At 38.8% G+C, this 22,489-nt stretch overlaps 1 protein-coding gene across 4 annotated transcripts in view; it reads right to left on the bottom strand.

The window, feature by feature from the left end:
- RAB3C (RAB3C, member RAS oncogene family) overlaps positions 1 to 22,489 on the bottom strand; it is a 389,298-nt gene that overhangs the window by 309,239 nt on the left and 57,570 nt on the right. Inside the window, exon 1 of one of the 4 annotated variants that reach the window (XM_070476713.1) lies at positions 14,424 to 14,734. The exons of 1 other annotated variant lie outside the window; for it this stretch is intronic. In XM_070476713.1, the coding sequence (XP_070332814.1) occupies positions 14,424 to 14,441 (18 nt within the window). In that variant the 5' untranslated portion in view covers positions 14,442 to 14,734. Of the gene's footprint in view, positions 1 to 13,600; positions 13,802 to 14,423; positions 14,735 to 22,489 lie in introns of those variants that run through there. 2 more of the 4 variants (XM_070476715.1, XM_070476712.1) reach the window with 2 other exon arrangements.

Genomic DNA, 22,489 nt, shown 5'->3' with positions numbered 1-22,489 from the left:
AATCAACACTTACAATGAGGAGAGGGTGTGGGGAAAAAGGGAACGCTTTTACTGGTGGGAATGTAAATTGGTGCAGTATGGAGGTTTCTCAGAAAATTAAAAATAGAGTTGCCATATGATCCAGTAATCCCACTCCCAAGCATATATACAGACAAAGCTATAATTCAGAAAGATACTTGTACCCCTATGTTCATAGCAGCACTACTCAAAATAACCAAGACATGGAAACAACTTAAATGTCCATCAATAGATGAATAAAGATGTGATATATATATATACACAATGGAATATTACTCAGCTATAAAAAAAAAGAATGAAATGCTATTTGCAGCAATATGGATGGACATAGAGATTATCAATCTAAATGAAATAAATCAGAAAGATAAATACCATATGATATTACTTACATGTAGAATCTAAAATATGACACAAATAAATTTATCTATGAAACAGACTCACAGAAATAGAGAATAGACTGTGGACACCAAGGAGAGTGGGTAGAGAGGGATGGGTTGGGTGTTTGGGATTAGCAGATGCAAACTATTACATACAGAATGGATTAACAACAAGGTTCTATGTATAGCACCAGGAACTATACTCAATATCCTATGATAAGCCAAAATGGAAAAGAATATGGAAAAGAATGTGTGCATCATATATATATATATATATATATATATATATATATACACACATAATTGAATCACTTTGCAGTTCAACAGAAATTAACATAATATTATAAATCAACTATGGTTTAATAAAATAAATTTTAAAAAGAAAGGGGGCTCTAGCTACTAACTCCTAGTAGTTAGGGGGAAGCTCTCTTCTTTTGGGGCCTTGGAATAGGTTTTAGGTAAAGTTTCACCTAATTTCTGATGTGCAATTTGATAAACCATCAAAGTCCACAATAACATTATAGACAACAATACTGCATTATAAACTTCAAAGTCTCTAAGAGACTAGACCTTAATTGTTCCCACCATGGACAAGAAATGATAATTATATGATACGTAGAGGTGTTAGCTAACAGGATCGTAGTGACTGTACTATAACACACAAGCATATCAAGTCAAATTGTTGTACACCTTAAAGCTACACAATGTTATCAATATATTTCAATTCTATCTCAACAGAAAAAAAAAATTTTAAAGCCCACAATAAATAAATAGTATCTTGCCTACAGGATGGTTATTGCCATCATTTGCTAACAATGCAAATATAACGCAAAGGGTATCCACAAAAGTAAAACTCCAGATAGACAAAGAGAAGTGGCACAGAAAAGTCAACACAAGTTTGGGATCTGGAAGTGCATGACTGGAGAAAGGGGAATCCTAGGCCTGCTAGGGAAGTCCACCAGAGCCCAGGAGAGTCTGGAATGGCCTTAGGATTGGAGACACCAAGTGTCTTGCTCCTAGGGTGTGGCTAGAATCACCAACTTTCTTGTTTGCCCAAAACTGAGGTGTTTCACGGTACCCAGCAGAACTTTCTGTGTTAAAATCTGCAAGCTGGGATGGTAGATCACACTAGATGTTTCTAGGTGGTGCAATCAGGAGGACTGGTTGAAAATCCAAGACCCTGCAAAGCCAAGCACCATCCTCTCCATATACAGCTCTTTTAAAACAAAATTAAGTCTAAAACATAAAGATGCCATCAAACATTCTTGACATTCACACTTCCTAAATGCAGATGTCAATTTATAAAAATGAAAGAGCCTTTCTCTTAGCAACAAAATGTAAAAAAATCCTTTAAAACTTTCTCATAGATATGGATAAAATATATATGCTTTCTCATCATTTCTTGGTAGCAAGAAATACCAGATATTGTGTTCTCACATACCTGCTCTCGGGCTTCCCTGATAGCTCAGGCGGTAAAGAACCCACCTGCCAATGCAGGATGCAAAAGGGTGGGAAAGATGCCCTAGAGTAAGAGATGGCAACCCACTCCAGTATTCTTGCCTGGAGAATCCCATGAACAGAGAAGCCTGGGGGGCTATAGTCCATGGGGCTGGAAAGAGTCGGACACGACAGAGTAATTAACATACACACACACACCTGCTCTCTAAAGCTGGATATGTTTTTACTTAGGAATACAAAACTGAATCTTCACTACATCCAAGATTTCCAAACCTGGGAAACTCCTCCTGAATTTTGCAAAATTAGAAAATTCAAGTCGGGGCCGGGATCTAAATTGTTAAAGCTCCCCATGTGATTCTCTGGATCAGTCAGGTTTAGAATTTATTGGATTAACAAGTGTTGGCAGGGAAGCCAGGGCAGGCGCCCGCTGTCAAGACCTCAGGATGTATGTACAAGGAGACTGAGCAATCTGACCCTGAGTCCCGGATCCGTGGGGACCCTAGGGCTCTGCATCAGCGGCCGTCTTCACCAGTCATCTCTTTCACTGATGGGGACAGCAGATCTCACCAGAATGTTGACTCAGCACAGAGAGTCTATACCCTTGAATGCCCAGCCTGCCCAGAAAAGCTGAATTCTGAGAAACGTTGTTACAATTAACTCTGCCCTGGTAGGAGTCAGAACCTTCTGGGGACCAGTGACACAACTCACCGAGAGCTCTGTCAGACTCAGAGGAGGCACCACCTAGGAAGAGGTAGCATCCTGTTCTCAGCTCACACACAGCTCTGTGGGAGGTGGCCTGGACTTCCCTCATCAGTCATTTTTAAAAATAACCCACAATTCGATTTTACTTCCCTCCATTCCATAAAAAGGGACCTAATAGCTATAGGAGGCCAGTGTCTAAATTGAAATCACAAAATAAAGAATACTCCTTCCTGAGAAGAAGAAAAAGGCTAAACAGTAGACATATGTAAAACAGCAGACATATGTAAACAGTAGACATTTCTTTTACCACATATGTACTATGTGGTAAAAAGGAAAAAAAAAAACCTCTCAAAAAAACACCTAGTAAAATACTCTAAAAATCACCAAAGGGGAAAATAAAAACTAAGTTTTAATATTAACATGTTCTTCCCCCCCAAAATTTCATCATTAAACATTTCACTTCATTTAATGTTTTTTAAACATTTTACAGGTGTTTCATATTAGTTTTAAAGACTTAAGCCCTTGAAAAATGCCTCGAGGGATTTGCTATAGATTCCTTCAAAATCTGGACATTTTTCTTCCAGCCATGTATAGGGGGACATACCCCATGACCCACACATTTGTGAGACAATGGGACTATCAGGACCATTCTCGAGGAAACTGGGTTAGCAGTGTACATTGTTGTGTTTCCAGAGTGTGCAATGGGAATGACTGACAGAGCCACTTTTCTTTTATAATCATCTGGGCTTTTCATTCTAAAGCCACTGCTAAAGAACTGTTTCCATTGTCGCCTTTCATCAGCCCTACAACTGACAGGTGTTCAGTGAATCAAACATTCAAAGGAAAAACTGCCTTTAAGTGCAAACACCATAGATAAGGGTCACGTGGGGGTCATATTTTGCTAATCAGTACTTAATATGGTCTTTCCGCAAGCTCTCCAGTGGTCCTCAAGCTGTGGCTATTTTAGCAGGAAGCATTCATCCTGTTGGCTACCAAGAGTTGATGAGATTCAGATGTGCATATGAATCGCTCCCAGCAAATAAAAAGTAATTAAACTAAAAGCAGGTAGACTATGAGGAGGATCACCTCTTCAAGTTATGTGTTGATTTTGGCTCCCAGACCATGAAAAGCTGAGAGTATAGGAGCAAACTGACTATGGTTTCAGGGCTTTCTCAGGTGGCCACGTGGGCACAAAATGAGGCTCTTTTAGGTTTGCCAGAGCTAAATTCCTAATGCTGCACTCAATCCAATCAGCCTACTGAAGAGTTCATCAGGGAACTACTGACCCTGTCTTTTTACAACTCACTAGGCAACGGAAAGCGAGAAGAAACAACAACCTTAGATATGCAGATAATACCTTTCTAATGGCAGAAAGTAAAGAGGAACTACAGAGCCTCCTGATGAAGGTAAAAGAGGAGAGTGAAAAAGCTGGCTTGAAACTCAACATTCAAAAAACTAAGACCATGACATCTGGTTCCATCACTTCAGGGCAAATAGAAAGGGAAAAAGTGGAAACATTGACAGATTTCCTTTTCTTGGGCTTTAAAATCACTGCAAACAGTGACTGCAGCCATGAAGTTAAAAGACACTTGTTCCTTGGAAGGAAAGCTATGACAAACCTAGACAGCATGTTAAAATGCAAAGACATCACTATGGATGTGAGAGTTGGACCATAAAGAAGGCTGAGCACCAGAGAATTGATGCTTTGGAACTGTGGTGCTAGAGAAGACTCTTGAGAGTCCCTTGGACTATAAGGAGATCAAACCAGTCAATTCTAAAGGAAATCAACCCTGAACATTCACTGGAAGGACTGATCCTGAAGCTGAAGCTCCAATACTTTGGTCACCTAATGCAGAGAGGCAACACTTTCTGGAAAAGACCCTGATGCTGGGAAAGACTGAAGGCAAAAGGAGAAGGGGGCAGCAGAGGATGAGATGGTTAGATAGCATCACCAACTCAATGGACATGAATTTGAGCAAACTCTGGGAGATAGTGGAGGACAGAGGAGCCTGGCGTGCCACAGTCTCAGGGGGTCATGGAGAGTTGGACACAACTTAAGAACTGAACAACAAGGCAACTGAAGACCTAGGACATTGACTCTTACGGTTTCACTGTTTAGTGGACAGAAGAATACTTCATGACCCCAGTAAGACTAACATAATGCTTCAAACCAATCTGAAACATGGTGGTGCTGATGTTTCTTCAGAGTTAAAGCTGTTAAGGAATATATTAGCTGACAAAGGGAAGCAATTATTGAAATGATTTTATTTTTATAACTTTGCACCTTGTTCAAATTTTTGAAAGTGTCTTAAAGCCCACACTTCTATTTGAAAAACACAAAGAAAAAACACAGTATCACAAAAACAACAATCATAGAACTATTGAGTGATAAAAATTAAAATGTGAACATAAATATTTCCCCCAGAAATCTATAAGAAAGAATCAAAGCACTAATATTATTTATATTTATCACTTTTTCTAGAAAAGGCTCTCTGCACTTTCTTGGTTCTACACAATACTGTAAATGAATCCAACTATAGGCTCTTCCAGTACTCAAATATCTCTTCCCAAGAAAGTGTTATCTATCTTCACTTGGCAATATAACATATTTCTAATGTAAAAGAATTCAACATGGAGCCCGAGAGGAAAAACACAGTAAGTGAAATGAACAGTTCCTCAATGGGTTTAACAAAAGGCTGCAGATGGCAGCAAAAAGAGTCAATGACTTGAAGATAAATCAATAGAATTGTACAACTGACAAAGACAAAGAAAAAAAGAAAAACATAAAGCAAAGCCTAGGGATTTGTGGAACAATATCTGATATTTAACATACATGTAATTGGAGCCTCAGAAGAAAATAGAAGGGGATAATGAGATGTAAAAACATTTGAAGACATATGGCTAAATATCTTTCAAATTTGGTTAAAAATATAAATTTACATATCTCAGAAGCTAATTCAAACCCCTAAGCTGACCCCAAAACAAAGAGCAAAATGCTGGTTTTAAATCCAATCATATTGATAACTGCAACATATGAGAATGGGTAAAATTCCAACCAAAGGATATTTTCTAGACTGGATAAACTGCAAGGCCCAGTTATACTTGGACCATAAGATTCACACTTTAAATATAAAGTCACATATAAGTTGAAAGTAAAAATAGGATTACATACATATTAAATATATATATATATATACACACAAAGGCATAAATATATATGTGTGTGAGTATATGCATGAGATACTATTAAGAAAGAGTGTATTAATATACACTTTAAGATAAGGAGCATTGCTAAAAATATAAAGGGAGATTTCATAACAAAAGCCAGGAAATTTTTTCAGGAAGACACAATTACATACGTGTGTGCGCTTAATAAAAGAAGTTCAAAATATATAAAGCTAAACTGAAAGGACTAAAAACACTGAAAGACTGACTGCCATAATTGGAGATTTTAAAATCTTCTCAGTAAGTGATAGACTAACTAGACCAAAAATCAGTAAGGTTAGAGATGATCTCAGCAACACCATACAAGACCATGACATACCAACACAACACAATACCACTACACTTCACAACTGTTGCATGGAGCATTCACAGAGCACATGGAATGCTCATGAAGTTAGACCACACACTAGCCTAAAAACAAGCCTTTTTTTCCAAAGACTGAAATCTTAAAGAATATGTTCTCTGGTAGCAAGAGGATTTTATTAGACATCAATATCAATAAGCTATCTGGAAAAGATGCAGGTATTTGGAAAGTTAAGCAACATATCTCTAAACCCAATGATTAAGAAGAACATCACAAGAAGCAAATAGTTTGAAATAAAATATGATGCAAATACTATACTCAGAAATTTGTGAGAGTCACACTACTAAAGTTCTTGTTAGAGATTTTATTGTAAATACCAGGCTTATTCTTAAAAAGAAACATTTAAACTCAGTGATCTAAATTTCTACTTTAAGAAGCCTAATAAACAAAATGGTTCCATTAAAGTTAGTGTAAAGAACATAGTTGTTTTTTTAAATCCCAAGTCAATAAAATAAAAAGTAAATAACAAAAAAGTTAACAAAGGCAAAAGTTGGTCATTTGAAGCCATTGATAATATTGATAAATATCTAGTAAGACTGGTAAAAGGGAGGTAGGGAGAAAGAAAGAGAATTTATATTATCAAAGAGGGGATATCATTACAGATCTAGAGAAAATAAAAGATAGTAAAATATTTTGAACAATTTTATGTCAATAAATTTGAAAAATGAGGTGAAAAACACAATTTACCAAAACCAACCCAAGATGAAATAGAAAATGTTATATGGGCATAAATACTTTTCTCCTGCGGTGATACTGAATGTTTAAAACAACACTCAATCATTACTTAACAAGTCAGAAATCTGGACACAGGGCAACTTAGCTGGGTCCTCTGCTCATACCGCTAAGGCCTTACAAGATGAAAATCAATGTGTCAGCTGCGCTGGGTTCCTACCTGACTGTTCTGGGGAAGATTCCACTTCCAAGTTTTTACAAGCTGTTGGCAGAATCCAGTTGCTTGTAGTTACAGGACTGAGATCCCCATTTCCTTGATATATAGGTTTCTTTATCTTTAAGCCAACAATCCTCATGCTTCAAACTTGTGACTTCCCCTTCTGCCACATCTCTCTGACTCCAGCAAGAGAACATTCTCTGCTTTTATTGGCTCAGGTAATTAGATTGGGCCCACCTGAGAATCAGGTCAATCTTATTTTAAAATACATAGCATGACTTATATTTGCAAAGGCTCTTTTGTTATGTAACATAATTTACTGGTATGTTCCAGAGATTAGGCCACAGACATCTCAGCATGGGGTATGGAGGCTATTCTGCTAAAGAGAGAGAGAGAGATGAAAGTGTAGGTAGTTGGATGATAGAGATATTTGTATATCAAAAAAGTGTCATTTGTTTAAAAAAAAAAAGTCCATAAAGAAAACTCCAGGCTCCAATAGCTTCAGTGATAAACTCTACCAAACACTTCAAGGAATAAAATATATTGATCTTACACAACAAAATCATTCAAACAGCAAATTCTCAAACACTTCTCACTTGTTTTATGTCTGCATAACATACTATAACCTCATAAACGCATTAAAAGAAAATCATATATTAATATCCATAATGAATTTAAAGGCAAAAACCTACAACAAATTACATAATTGCATCCAGAGAATATATAATAACTAACTGGCTTTATCCAAAGAACATCAGATTAACTAAAAATCAATCAGTATAATCCAACAGAATAAAGGAGATAAACCATGTGATTGTGACAATAGATGCAGAAGAAGGATTTGACAAAATTCATCACCCACTTGTATTGAAAACAAATACTCTCAGCAAGCTAGGACTCAAAAACTTCTGTATGATAAGATATCTATACCACCACTACCAACAAAACAATTACAGCTAACTTCATACTTAATGGTGAAAGATGGCTTCCCCCCAAAACTGGGAATAAGAGAAGAATGCCTGCTCATCACTTCTCAACACTGCACTAGCTATCCTATCCCGTGGAATAAGAAATAGTGGAGGGGGGGGGGGGAGGAGGTCTTTGGAAAAAAAGAACTGCCTCTATTTGCAAATCATACAATCACTTATGGAGAAATTTTTAAGGGATTTAAGGATTTCAATTGATGGTGCTAAAGAATCTGCCTGTTAGTGCAGGAGATGCAAGAGACTTGGGTTAGATCCCTGGGTTGGGAAGATCCCCAGGAGTAGGAAGTGGCAACCACTCCAGTATTCTTGCCCAGAAAATTTCATGGATAGAGGAGCCTGGCAGGCTAGTCCATGGGGCCTCAAAGAGTTGGACATAACTGAGCAACTGACTGAGCACTAGAAATAACAAATAAATGTAGTAAGGTCTCAGGACACAGTTAAGAGAAATAAATCAAAGAAAGTACAGAATCCAGATATAGACACGGTCTAAAAATAATAACATAAATTTCATTAAAATAAAAATTCTCATCAAAAGACACTCATAAGATATGAGTATTCAAGGCACAGATTGGCAGACAATATTTTAATACATTTGAAGAACTAGTTTCAAAGCTATATAAATAAATACATAAACAGATTTTTTAAAAAAACCATACAAAGATCTCCTACAACTAAATAATAAAAAGACAACCCCAATAATGGATAAAAGGCTAAGCAGACACTACATAAAGGAAGATAGGCAAATGGTCAGTAAACATATAAATATGCTAAGCATCACAGTCATCAGAAAATGCAAATACAAACAATGAGACACCATAATCACCAATTAAAGTGGCCTTAATTTAAAAGGCCACTGACACTAGACACTGTTGAGGATGTGAAGCCAGTAGAATGTTTATACACTGTTGGTGAGAATATGAAATGGTACTCCCATTCTAGCTAGAGACTTGACTGTTTCCTAAAAAGTTAAACAAAGACTTATCCTTTACCTCAGCAATTCTACTTTTAGGTATCTACCCAAGAGAAATAAAAACATATTACTATAAACAAACCAATATGATAACATTTATAGCCTTCATTATAGTAGCCCCTAATGAAATTACCTCGAAATCCATCAACAGAAGAATAGATTTTAAAAGCAAGGCAGATTGATATACCACTATAATGTGTCAATAAAACAAAATGAATTATTGACACTTGCAACAATATGAATGAATTCCATACACATTATAATGAGCAAAATAAGCTAGACTTAAGAGTACATTCTATATATTCTGCAATGTGTTCATTTTGTACGTTTTACAGAACTGTCTAGAGTTCTAGAATAAACAGGACTAATTTATGGTGACCTTACTGTATCAGCAGATTAACCGGAAAAAGAAAGTAATAAAGGAACTTGTTGTAGTGAATGGAAATGTTCTATATCTTTACAGTGGCATGTATTACATAGATGTATCTATTTATTAGGATTCATCAAATTATTCACTTAATATTTGTGCATTTCAATGTATAGAAGTATCTAAAAAACTATAAATAAAGAAACAAAAAATGCTAAAAATTTACATAATTCCAAATAAATCTAAAATACTTCATCTTCACAGGTCATAATATGCATGGTAGAAATCTATGATCTATTAAGAGGTTCCCCTAGAACCTCTGGAACTCATTAGTGAATGATAAATGGAGAAAACTGTTGGATGAGCTTTAACCAATACAACATTTTTTTCAGGCGGCACAACTACTCATAAGTTCCCAGGAAAACTCCATTTTTAGCATAGAAATATATTTCTTGGAATATGATGGTCAAGAAAGGAATTTGCAGTTCCAATACAAGCTCAGAATGGCAGGGGGAAAGTGTGGTTATGCCATGTAATGATTCCACAACTCTTTAAACTGAAAATGGAAAGTCATTCTTACACCATAGAAATTTGCTTTTATGGCAATTTCCCTTTCTACCCTCCACTTTCCCTTACAGAAGAAAGGTGGATACTTCAGGAATTTGCTCAAATCAAGTAAGAAAAAAGTTCTTGTTTCTCCAATGTTAACTAGAGCTTTTTTGCGTCTCTGTAAGGGATGAGGACTAACCTTCCATTTCTTATGTAAAGATAAAGTGATCATAACTGAAGTTGGACGTGGGTAGAAATTCAACAGTAATAAAATGCAAGATTGCCATGGACTTTTTCACAGACAAATGAAACAATGTTACTTAGGTCTTGTTTCTTTGTAATTTTTTGTTGTTGTTGTTAGACAGCATGGCTATATTTAATATCTACTGTGCTTTTCACCTCAACTTCATTTTCAGCCTACACTCATACTCTTTCTTCAATCCTCCTCATTTTTAGCCAAGCAACCTTTTTTGGCACACTGCTCCATGCTTTGAGTAGTTGTTTTTCTTTGAAGTTTCCTAAGTAATTAGAGGGCTCTCTGCACTTACGTGAAGAAAGCTTGTGGATGACAAAATTGAAGATAAAGCATTTAAACACAGACAAAGAATTCCACTTTGGTCCTTGGAGAGTGTAAATAAAGCTATAAGAAATTCAAACCAGGAAGACAAAGAGCTAGCCATTTTTAAAACACTGACCCTTCTCAAATATTTCATTTAGTTTATATAAGATAATTTTATAAACAGAAGAGACAATTTTCCTTTTTCTGATCCAAATGAAAATCAACATGGCACTCATTCTTTACATCACCTTTTTGTGTCTTCTTAAGGAACCCAAAATAATAGAGGAAACAACACGGGCTTCCTAGAGATTTAGCAGAATTTTGAATTTACCATGTTGGTCAAGTTGTTTAATTATATAAAGCTCTAGTTATCTGCTTGTAATTATGGTAATAGTGACCTCTAGGACTGTTTTATATTTTACATACACACAGATCTGAATGCAAAGCACAGTGCTTGGCACAGACAAAGCACTAGATAAACTGGAATTTGTTCAATCTGGCTCCTGAATCAAAGGATAATTTGTTCCTGAAAGTGTTGCCCTTAAGTCATGAGCACTGCTATTCTCCATTTCATTTGGTTCTCAGGATTTATGGGGTACTAAAGGAAGAAACACAAAATGACCATCTCCTGCATTAAAATTGTAATCCATCATTTGGAACACTTACCAAATGCTATTCCTGGTTATTTAGTTGCAGAGGAAACACAGACAGCAAAGACTATTACTGCTATTGTCCTGCATTTTGCATCAACTCAAAGAGAAATATTATTCAGAAAATTTGCATATATCAAAGACAACTACACTGAACAGAGCACCAAGCTATGTACAAAGGCACAATAAATACTTTAAAAAATATACTGAACAATTTTAAAGAGTTCTTTGATTTAAGAAAATATAAAAAGTAAATTAGCATTTTAAATGATATAGTTCAGTCTTTAAATGGAAAAAATGTCAATTATTCATCTGATTACATTTTCATATATCAAAGTCATCTGGAATGTGATTATGATTCACAAGTACAAGTGCTAAGACAATATCTGCCATATATATATATGTGTGTGTGTGTGTGTATATATAAAGCATGTTTATAGTTTTTATTCTTCCTATCATTATATATGTTTGAAAACCTGATCGTAATTGAGAGTTGGCCACCATAACAATTTACTTGGTAAACTGAATCAGTAAATGTGCTTTAACTAAATGTACTAAAGAAAAAAGCTTTTTATTTTTTTAAACATACATGTTATTCAAGACAGCATTCGGGCATTAAAATTTTTAAATGTAAAAAATCAAGTCTAATGAATAAAATACATCCCAAATATGAGAATAACTGCAGAAGCGAATCAATTTTGTTACTTGTTCTTATATTAATTATTCATTAAAGTTCTGACTAAACTTTGGAATTGCAGTGCCTACTACAAAGTTGATATGAATTGACTTAAAATATTTCTTAGGGCAACTAACTTCATATAGTTCTGTAATATTTTGATGACCCTTCTGAACAGTCTAAACAATTACTGTAAGAAAATAAAAATCAAAATGCACTGTGATTAATTTGTTAGTAATTTATTTTAACATAAAAACTTCAGTGTATATATGGGGTTAATGTTAAATACTAACAATCTACTTTTAAAGTCTACTGTCAATGTTTACTTGTAATCAAATATGATTAATGCAGCCAGTTGGCTCCTGGCAGTAACTCCAGTAATGGGAAATTATCATAAGCCAATACATCTTGATTACAACAGCCTGTACCTTTATTGTCTGTCCAGATTCTTTTCACATCAGGTCTATAATGAAAAACTAAGTCACAAACACAGGTATTAGAAGATACATAGCTGGACCACTGTTCTCTGGAACAAATCAAATTTTCAGTAACTCATAAGGTAATTTGAGAGCTTTCATTAATATAATGCTTCAACAAACAGTTAAATTCTACAGATTTTTCTCACTGAACAGTCAACACATCTCTAAATATGCATAACCCATGAAAGAATATTGCAGTGGGTTGCCATGCCCTTCTCCAGGGGATCTTCCCGACTCAGGGATCGAACCCACGTCTCTTACATCTCCTGCATTGACAGACTCGTTCTTTACTACTAGAGCACCTGAGAAGCCCAAATATAACCCACACCACAAATGAAAAGTAAATTGACGCATACGCTAAAACCCCTGATTTTTTTAGGAAAAACAGTTGGAAAACCTTTAAGTTCAAATTAAAGTCAAACATTTATATTGCTCGATTTGGCAGCAGGGGTGGGTTCTCAAGAGAGACAACACGTTCCAAACTGAGCGTTCCATTCCCTCTCAATCCATTCATAAAGTGCCTTTCTGTTACGCAATGGGAGATCACTCTCCTTGTTAATGAACTCAGGCTGATGTTTAGTATTAATTGATTGCACATACAAACGAGAAAGCATCACTCATCTTTACTTAAAACCAGAACTTAAGCAAGATGCTTAGGCAGAGGCACCGTTGCAGGGAGTCAAAGGAAGCAAACCTAAGAACGTGACTTAAACAGGAATCGGAATGAAAAACAAACGGTCACCGTACTCAGGAAAGCTTGGACGAGAGTCTCTGAAACGCAGGAGTAAACCGGTATGGACAGAGAGAGAGGGCTAGCATACTTCTGGGAAGAGCGAAGCCCTGAAGTGTTCGCTGATATTACTAGGACCCTAATTGAAGAAAGGGGACTTTGGGGACCCTAACATTGGCTTCTCCTTTCTTAGAGAGCTCTTAATTAAGCTGAATTTGCTCTATACCGACTCCAGTAGACAGCTCGCAACACCAAACCTGGTGTGTCTGCACCGCGATCACGAACCAGGCAAGACAGGAGGAACAATCAATGGCAATAAGAGATGGCATGTTCCTCTGACTTTGTTTGCCCGGGCTGACGTTCTAGACACTCTCATCCGTGTGGAGCCCGGGAAGATAGTGTACATTCCCACCCCTCCTCAAAACAACCCCAATCACCGCCCCGCGGAGCGGGGTTCTGTCCCCAGGACCAAGTCTGAACCGCGTCCCGGCGGATGGCTGCCTAAGACCTTCCCTTAGATCGGGCGCAGTTCGTACTTGGAGCGAGGGAGAAAGCGTCTCTCTCAATTCCTCCCGAGGCCACACTTTCTATACAGACCCACCTGCATGGGAGCTTCGTGTCTCATTGTTCGCAAAGTGTCCTTTCTCCCTGGCTAACACAGTGCTGGCTCAGGCGCCCGGTCAAGCGTGCACAGCCCGCGCGCTTCACGCTCCACTCTGCGCTCGGGGTTCGCTAACCGGCTCCAACATCAGCACCGGAGCTGTCCCTTCCTGGCGCCGCACACGCGTACTGGCCCGGAGCCCCGCGTGCTCCTGGGAGTTGTAGTCTAGCCTAGCCGAACTTCCCCGCAAACCGGTGGGCAGTGAACTACATTTCCCGGCAAGCCAGCATTTAAACGGGCTGCTTCTCCAGTAGGACTCGGCCGCGGAGCCTCCCTTCTCTTTTGGACTCGCTCCTGGTTAGTGCTCTCAGCCTGCCGGGCTGTTTCCTCGCAAGGTGCAAGCGAAAGTGACCCCAGTTCATTCATCTCAGCTGGAGATTTTTCTTTGCTACCTATCGGCTTCGGAAGCTAGATTGTGATTTTCCTGGGTAGGAGACGCACTACCTTGTGCTAATTTCCAATCTAAACGAAACCTGCACCGTGTTCTGGAACTCTCCGCCCTACACCTCCCCATTCCCAATCGGGAAAGTTTGTACATTTCCATAGGCAGAGAAGGATGGTTTTACAATCTCATTCAGCAGACGCGGGGGAGAACGACAATGAATGGTACACACATAAAGAAAGCCGTTTACTCACACAGTTGCGCTGAGAAGGCGCCCACGCGCGCGAGTATACTCACACACACACACTCACACTCACACACACGAAGTCCATGAAAGCGAGATTTCACGCGGAGCAGGCGGAGGAGCTCCCTTCTGCTTACCCTTCCGTACAGCTCCATGGGCAACTCAAGGTTCCGAAATTCTCAGTAATCCCTCCTGCTCCAAGTGAGGCTAAGGTCTCACGCAGCAAGCCGAGCTAGACGCACTACACAATGGAAGGGGTGGGGGTGGTGCCTGGCGGAGGGAGAAACGAGGGAAGACAGAAGAGTACAGCTGATTTAGATAGACGGGTTTTTTTCCTCCGAGGAGAAAGCTTGGAGTCTTCAAGGACCGGCTGCAGAGAAAGAACTGGGAGTCTTAGGAAGTGCCAGGGGAGCGATCGCACTGGGCAGCCCCTCCCCAGGCCCTCCCCCAGGCACCTTCCACCGTCATTAGTGCGCACACACAAGCTCTGCTGGCCCAAGGCTGGAGAGCTGATACCGGACTGGGTTATTTACCCAAAGCAAGTCACAGAAAATGAACACATTCATCACCAGAGCCCAGAAGCGCCGTCACAGAGCAAGATAGGAGACCTCTATTAAGCTATCCTGTCCTTTCAACAGAGTCATTCCTTACATTACAATCATACTCCTCCCTGGCTGGTTCAAAAATGGTTTTGAAATCTGGGAATTGTACTTGTATTACACTTAATCTTCCCCTCAACTGACAAATATGTGTGACTATCCATATTCTCTGTACCCATCAGAAAACTCCCTTTTCCCCAAGAGTATATGTTAAGCAGAGCAGTAATGATTCTTGCCTTTCACTTTGTGGTCAAAATAATTATTGGAGGCAGAATGGAAAAGGAATGAACTTGATACTGACAGAAATATGGAAGTAACAACAGCGGCAGCAAAACAGTTTGAAACTTCATTGCACTAGACAAAGCAGTAGAACAGAGGTTCAGAAATGTGCTTGAAAATCTCTTGAGGGTGCTAAAATTCGTATTCTCAAGGCTCTTGAAGGTGCTAAAATTTGTATTCTCAAGGCATGCGTAGAGATTCTGATACACTAGATGTGACCGAGGAGTCTGAAGATTAGCAGTTTCAACAAACACCCTAGCGATTCTGATGCAGTGCTCCTTTGCCATTACTTGAGAAATACTGCCTTAAAATCTTTTATATGTAAGAATTTTTCAAAAATATAAATATCAAAACTTCATAGACTGACTCAATATTGCAACAACAATGTACTGGAAACTACCATGTTTAAAATGTTCCATTAATTTTAGATTGTGTTTTTGGTTTTGCCTTTTTTTTTTTAAAAGAAATCTAAGATCTGTTTTCTAATCTTGCAATCAATGAAAATGTAATGTGATATCACCTAGGTAAATAGTTTTTATAACTACTCAGAAAACAGTGGAAGCACAACTCCCCTCACAGTTTAGTTTATGTGAGGGTTAGAGCAACTTCATTTAAATTAGCTAATAACAAATAAAATTAAAAGGTAAAAACCAATATCAATATATTTCTCAGTTGCTTATTAGACATAAGGCTTCTGCAAATAGTTATTGACATTTAATGATAAGAATTTGCAGAGCCACTTAGAGCTTGTCTTTCTTCAAAAGAATTTCCTATATTTTTTGTACTATCATGATCACCTTCTGAAACTCTCAGAATTCAGGGTCTGATACTACAGAATATGGAGAAGGCAATGGCACCCCACTCCAGTTCTCTTGCCTGGAAACTCCCATGGACAGAGGAGCCTGGTAGGCTGCAGTCCATGGGGTCGCTACAGAGTTGGACACCATTGAGCAACTTCACGTTCACTTTTCACTTTCACGCATTGGAGAAGGAAATGGCAACCCACTCCAGTGTTCTTGCCTTGAGAATCCCAGGGACGGGGGAGCCTGGTGGACTGCCGTCTGTGGGGTCGCACAGAGTCGGACACGACTGAAGCGACTTGGCAGCAGCAGCACTACATAACGTGTTGAAATATTACAATGTTGAAACCGTATGGGTTTATTATTGTTTGAGTAAATCAAGAACCCCTGAAAATTGAGTTGCCAAAAAAAGAGAGTCGTGAAAGTTTAGGGGGATCTTAGTTCTATCTTGTTTCTCCTGCCTTGGTTGATTATTTACGTGGGTTAAGGGAGTGAAAAAAAGCTAGCCAGTGATAAACTAAACAAACAAAAATGGACAGGACCTCAGTTGTCTCCCTGAAGTTGAAAGAGCACTTTATCTTTTCTTGAAGTTAGGCCACCATCTATGAGTTTCATTCCCAAGATGACTGCCTGAGCTCGAGCTCTTCCATTCACAGTCTAGTTGGCAAGAAGGAAAAACTGATGATGAAAATGTAGCCCTTTAAATACACCATTGCTCCTATATTATAATGCCTAGAACTTCATCTTGTGACCATACATACTTGCAAGGGAGACTGGGAAATGTAGTCCCTATTCTGGGTGAACCTGTGCCCAGCTGAAAATCAGGAGTTGTTATAAAATGGCTAATGGGGAAGAACTGGAGTGGGTAGCATATCCCTTTTCCAGGAGATCTTCCCAACCCAGGAATTGAACTGGGGTCTCCTGCATTGCAGGCAGATTCTTTACCAGCTGAAAGGGAAGCCCACTGGGACTGACCGACAGCTGGTGATCTCTATTACAGGGCATGCATGCTGAGCTAAGTTGCTTCAGTTGTGTCTGACTCTTTGCGACCCTATGGACTGTTGCCCACCAGGCTCTTCTTTCCATGGGATTCTCCAGGCAAGAATACTGGTGTGGGTTGCCATGCCCTCCTCCAGGGGATCTTCCTGACCCAGGGATCCAACCGCATCTCTCTTGGCAGGCAGTTCTTTACCACTAGCACCACCTGGGAAGACTATAAGATAAATCTTGCTGCTTTTTTCTCTTTGCAATTTTACTGAAATGTAAATGTCTAATAATTTAAAAATTCATCCACTCCCAGGGATCTCTGTAATTTAACAGCAATCAAAAAGACTTAGAATCAAGGAATTACCTAAAAGTTAGAAGAGTCTGACTCCTGTTGAGGAAATAAGGAACGAAGGAAGCCTTCTACAATTCCATATGAATCTGGGGTTTAAAAGATTTTAAAGGCAAAATAGAGTTAAGTGTGGGAGGTGGGAGGAGGGTTCAGCATGGGGGACACATGTACACCATGGCTGATCCACGTCAATGTATAGCAAAAACCACTACAATATTGTAAAGTAATTAGCCTCAAATTAAAATAAACAAATAAAATTTAAAACTAGAGCTAAGTGAAGGCAAAGGGACCACCAGTGAATGTCATAGAGTATGTAGAATAAGCATGTCCCCCTTTAGAAAGTAGAGCAGGCTCAAAGGTCCTAAGGTCCAGAAAGCGTGACTTACCCAGAAGAACTCTTCGGTTTTTGTCTTTGGATTTAGTTTTCTTTTCATTGCCCGACATCATGATTCATTACTGATTGGCTTTTAGCAGTCCCATGTTTATCTGTTATTTACAAGCATTCTTTTTTTTTCATTTATCTGGTTTATCTATTATTCACTTTGCTGTTATCAGTCCCTGTCTATATCAGCTCCAGTAAAGTCCTGTCAAGCAGAGTTAAGTGTGTGCGTGCTCAGTTGCTAAGTCATATCCGACTCATTGTGACCCCACGGACTGTAGCTTGCCAGGTTCCTCTATCCATGGGGTTTTCCAGGCAAGAAAACTGGAGTGGGTTGCCATTTCCTCCTCCAGGGAAATCTTCCTAACCCAGGGAGCAAACCTATGTTTCCTGCATTGGCAAATGGACTCTTTACCACTGAGCCACCTGGAAAGCTCTCAATGAGTTAAATAGGTATAATTTATTTGGCTAAAACAGAGCCAAGAACAAGGATACTTAATTATTAATTAGTAATGATGATGTTGGTTAAATGAAAAATAGCATTAGATACTTTGTTTCTACTATTGTTACCATCTGTCTGTTAGGACTTGCACTGAAAAATAAAATGACTGAGTTTTGATATAAGAGATAAGCATGACACTGGGGATTCACTTACACCCCCATGCAAGCCTGACTCAAATCCACAGTGCATGGATGTTGCTGGATGTCTAATCCTAGGTGTTTTGGGGATCATTTCCAAACAAGCAGGAGGCAGTCTGGACTGAGCCCTGTTACCTTTGTCTGACTATCTGTGTTAAATCAGGCTTTGATTTCAACTTTGTGCAGCATCTGGATCAAGAATTGTTATTGATTGTCTCATGTTCCCTTTGGAAGAAATTGAGTATCCCTGAGATGTTATTGATTTCTTTTTAATTAAAAAGAAAAATAATTTTAACTCATTATTGCTCACTATGTCTCCACCCACACCTAATCAAAACAAGTCAAGTGCTTTGTAAAAAATAAATTCACTCCAACTAAATGAAAAAAAAAAAATGATACTTTCTTTCTATAGCATAAATATGATATTATTAATGATAGATCATTTTCTTCAACACTCCTCTCTGGTAGGCACTCTGTCTATATTATTCTATCTAATCCTCAATAATATTGCAAGGTAGCATTATTACCTTATTATACAAAGAAGAAAAAGAATAGAAAGTTTAAGTATTTTGCTTAGGGACACCTATCTAGCAAGATGTCGGGCCAGGATTTGAAGCTTAGAGTTATCTGATTCTAAAGCCCAGATTCTTGCCCATAGTTTTACTCACAAAAGGTAATATTGCTTCAAGATGATATGTTTAAAATGGATTACAAAGAAGTTTTACTGGACTTTGTTGCTGTTATTGACCTTGGAAAAAAGGATACAACGTATAGTCCTGTCATGAAATTACTGGGTTACTTATATCTTTTCATACAACATTTTTAAATTTGAAAACTGTCAACATTTTCAGATACTGATTTATTTGGTACACTAGAAATATTATGAAGGAGCTTCTTATAAATTTCAGATCATTGGTGAAGAGTATACGTTCTATTTCTAACTCACAGAAGATAATTTTAGAATAAACAGATCATAATTATGCAAATTATAAGAAAAACAGTAGAATTCTAAACAATAATCCCCACATTTTACACAAGGTTCTTATTCAGCTACAAGTTTCAATTTGGTAATCTTGCTCAAAGACTATGTGACCTACAGTTTTAACAGCCCATGGCTTACTTCCAAAAAGATATCATTATCTTTTTAAAGCAATTATCTTGTAAGTCATTACAAAATTTGAAAACAGTTTTTTTTTTTTTTTAAACAGTTTTATAATCAAGACCCAACTTAACTACCTGGAGTTTAGATATGAAGTTTGCTACCTCTAGGCTCTTAACTGGTCAAAAAGGAGTCAATCTACAATACTAACTCTGAGAACAGAGGGTGGTCCTAAGCTAAGCAGCATCTCTTAGATTTGCAAAAGTGTGGAGTATGCATGTGTGTGTTTTGGTGTGGTGGGGGGAGGTTGGGAGTGACGATGCAAGAGTATGCTGTGGGCACCCAGCCAGAGCACCTGTGACAGCCAGCCTGCATTCCTCCAGTAGCTGAGTGCCCATCCAAGGCTCTAAGCTAAGCATATATCTCAGAACCAAGTCTAGCTAAGAAGAATGAGCCTCATGACAAATATCTATGTCCTGAATATAGCCCTGACAGACTATCACACAAAGAAGGACTCTTAGAGATGATCTAACTGAATCTTCCCATCTCATTCATTATACATTAGATCTCAAAAATGTGAAATGACCTGCCTAAAGTACCATATGTCATCTGATGCCCTTAAAGGGGTGTTAACTAATATTGGAAAAAAAGGATATTTTGAAAGTATGTCATAATTTCTTAGTATAATCAGTTTTATGTGTAGCAATAATTTTATAGGGCTATTTTTAGGTTTATGTACTATAATTTAAAATGGAGAGTCAAAAAAAAGTATGAGACACCATCCTCATCCTTAAGGGGGCTTCAAACTAGTTCAGAAGATCAAATAAAGAGGTGACAGATAACAAGACATCAGGGGCAGAGATAACACAAAGCAGGACCTGACTAGCTGCCTGCCCCACTCTTATCATTAGTAACTGCTTTAAAGATTTATAGGAAAGAGTAATCAGTTCAAGGATATTCTTTGGAGAAGTAAGTTAAGCCTCTGAATAAGGAGGTGTCCAATCGTAAACACAGAAGGAGAGACAAAGACTAGTAGAAGTTCAAATGAACTTAAAGCTTATTTAGGTCTTTTGTTTGTTTGTTTGTTTGTTTGTTTGTAGTTAAAAGCTCAAATACGAGGAATGACTCATGTAGTATTAGACTAATTAAAAACAGAGCCAGGAAAAGTGTTAATCACTCAGTCGTGTCTGACTCTTTGTGACCCCATGGACTGTAGCCCACCAGGCTTCTCTGTCCATGGAATTCTCCAGGCAAGAATACTGGAGTGAGTTGCCATTTCCTTCTCCAGGGGATCTTCCGAACCCCAGAAATTGAACCTGGGTCTCCCACACTGCAGGCAGACTCTTTACCACCTGAGCCACCAGGGAAGCTACCCAGGACTCGAACCCACGTCTCCCACACTGCGGGTGCATCTGAGACACCAGGAAAGCCCAAGAATACTGGAGTGGGGAGCCTATCCACTCTCCAGGGGATCTTCCCAACCCAGGAATTAAACCGGGGTCTCCTGCATTGCAGGTGGATTCTTTACCAGCTGAGCTACCAGGGAAGCCCCATTAAGACCAGAGTTCTTTGCAAATATACATTTCAACAGTCACAACTATGGACTTGAACACTGATTTGCTATCTCATAACTTGACCAAAAGAAAGAAAGTAAAGTCGCTCAGTCGTGTCCAACTCTTTGTGACTCCATGGACTGTAGCCTACCAGGCTCCTCCATCCATGGGATTCTCCAGGCAAGAATACTGGAGTGGGTTGCCATTGCCTTCTCCCAGGGATCTTCCTGACCCAGGGATCAAACCTGGGTCTCCCACATTGCAGGCAGATGCTTTACCCTCTGAGCCACCAGGGAAGCCCAACTTGACCAAATTTCTGCTCAAAAATCGTGTGTGATTTAAATTTACCACACATTAAATCATAACTCAAAAACCTCCTCCATAAAGTTATGTGATCAATGGTTCTCTCTCCTATGAGAAGCAGGATATAAAATCTATGGAGAGCTGAAGCACAACACTTTTCAAATAAGGGATTGTTAACTATTTAAAATTTTCTTATTTTAAAAATGTGACCTAAGCTATGGAACCAAGTTATATTATTTTTCTAATTAAAATTAAGTTTGACCTGAGTCCCCACATATTAAGATGGTTATAAAGTTCAATATCAACTGATCTGACAAAAACAGGGGCAAGGGTTTCCCCTTCCTCCCTCCTTTCATTATACAGGAACCCTGAAGGACAGAAAGGATATCAAAATGCTCAGTGCTAGACATCTTTGTTGGTCACTGATGCTGCATTTTTTAAGGTCAATATGGCCGTTTTGTAGGCAGGTAGCACCATTCTCCCCATGCCAAGCTAGGTCATAGAGATCCTGATCAAAACCCCAAGGTCAAAGTTGCATAGTGAACCAGGTAGCTTTGCTGTGTAATAAACAACTTAAAAAGTTAGTGATTTAAACATGATGAGTTCATGGTTCTGTGGGTTGACAGTTGGGACTGAGCTTTATTGAGTAGTCTTTGTGTTACTTGGATTCACACATACATCTGTGGTGAGCTACGAGTCAGCAAGGTGACTTCCTGGGTTGTTTGGCTCTCAGATGGGGGTTGGGAAAGGGACCAGGCCGTGTGTCTCTCATAGAGTAGGCTGTTTCAAATCTGCATACATGACAGATTTTCCAGGTTCTAAGAGAAAGAGCAGAAACACGCAAAGCCTCCTGAGACTTAGATTGGAACTGGCATACCATCCCTCCTACTGCTTAATATTGACCAGGAGACATCACAATTCAGCTCAGGTTGAAGAGGTGGAGAAATAAACTCCACCTCTTGATGAGAAGGGCTGCACAGTCACATTTGAAGAGGACTCAGATGCGGGAAGGTGTGGAGAACGTGGCCACTGTTACAGCCCGCCAGCCACAGCCCAGCACTGCACCAGGGCTCCACCACTGCACAGGCTCTGAGTTCCCGTGAACACCAGCCTCCACGGCTCTTGACCAGAACGCCCACCACCTCCCTGGCTCCAGGGATCTATCGATTTCACAGGGCCTTTCTTCAATTCTCAATCACAGTACTTCTGCTGACAA

The sequence above is a fragment of the Odocoileus virginianus genome, chromosome 14, assembly GCF_023699985.2.
Source record: "Odocoileus virginianus isolate 20LAN1187 ecotype Illinois chromosome 14, Ovbor_1.2, whole genome shotgun sequence".
In the NCBI taxonomy this organism is placed as follows: domain Eukaryota; kingdom Metazoa; phylum Chordata; class Mammalia; order Artiodactyla; family Cervidae; genus Odocoileus; species Odocoileus virginianus.
Note: the sequence above shows the minus strand (reverse complement) of the source record. Positions and strands in the feature narration are given on the sequence as shown.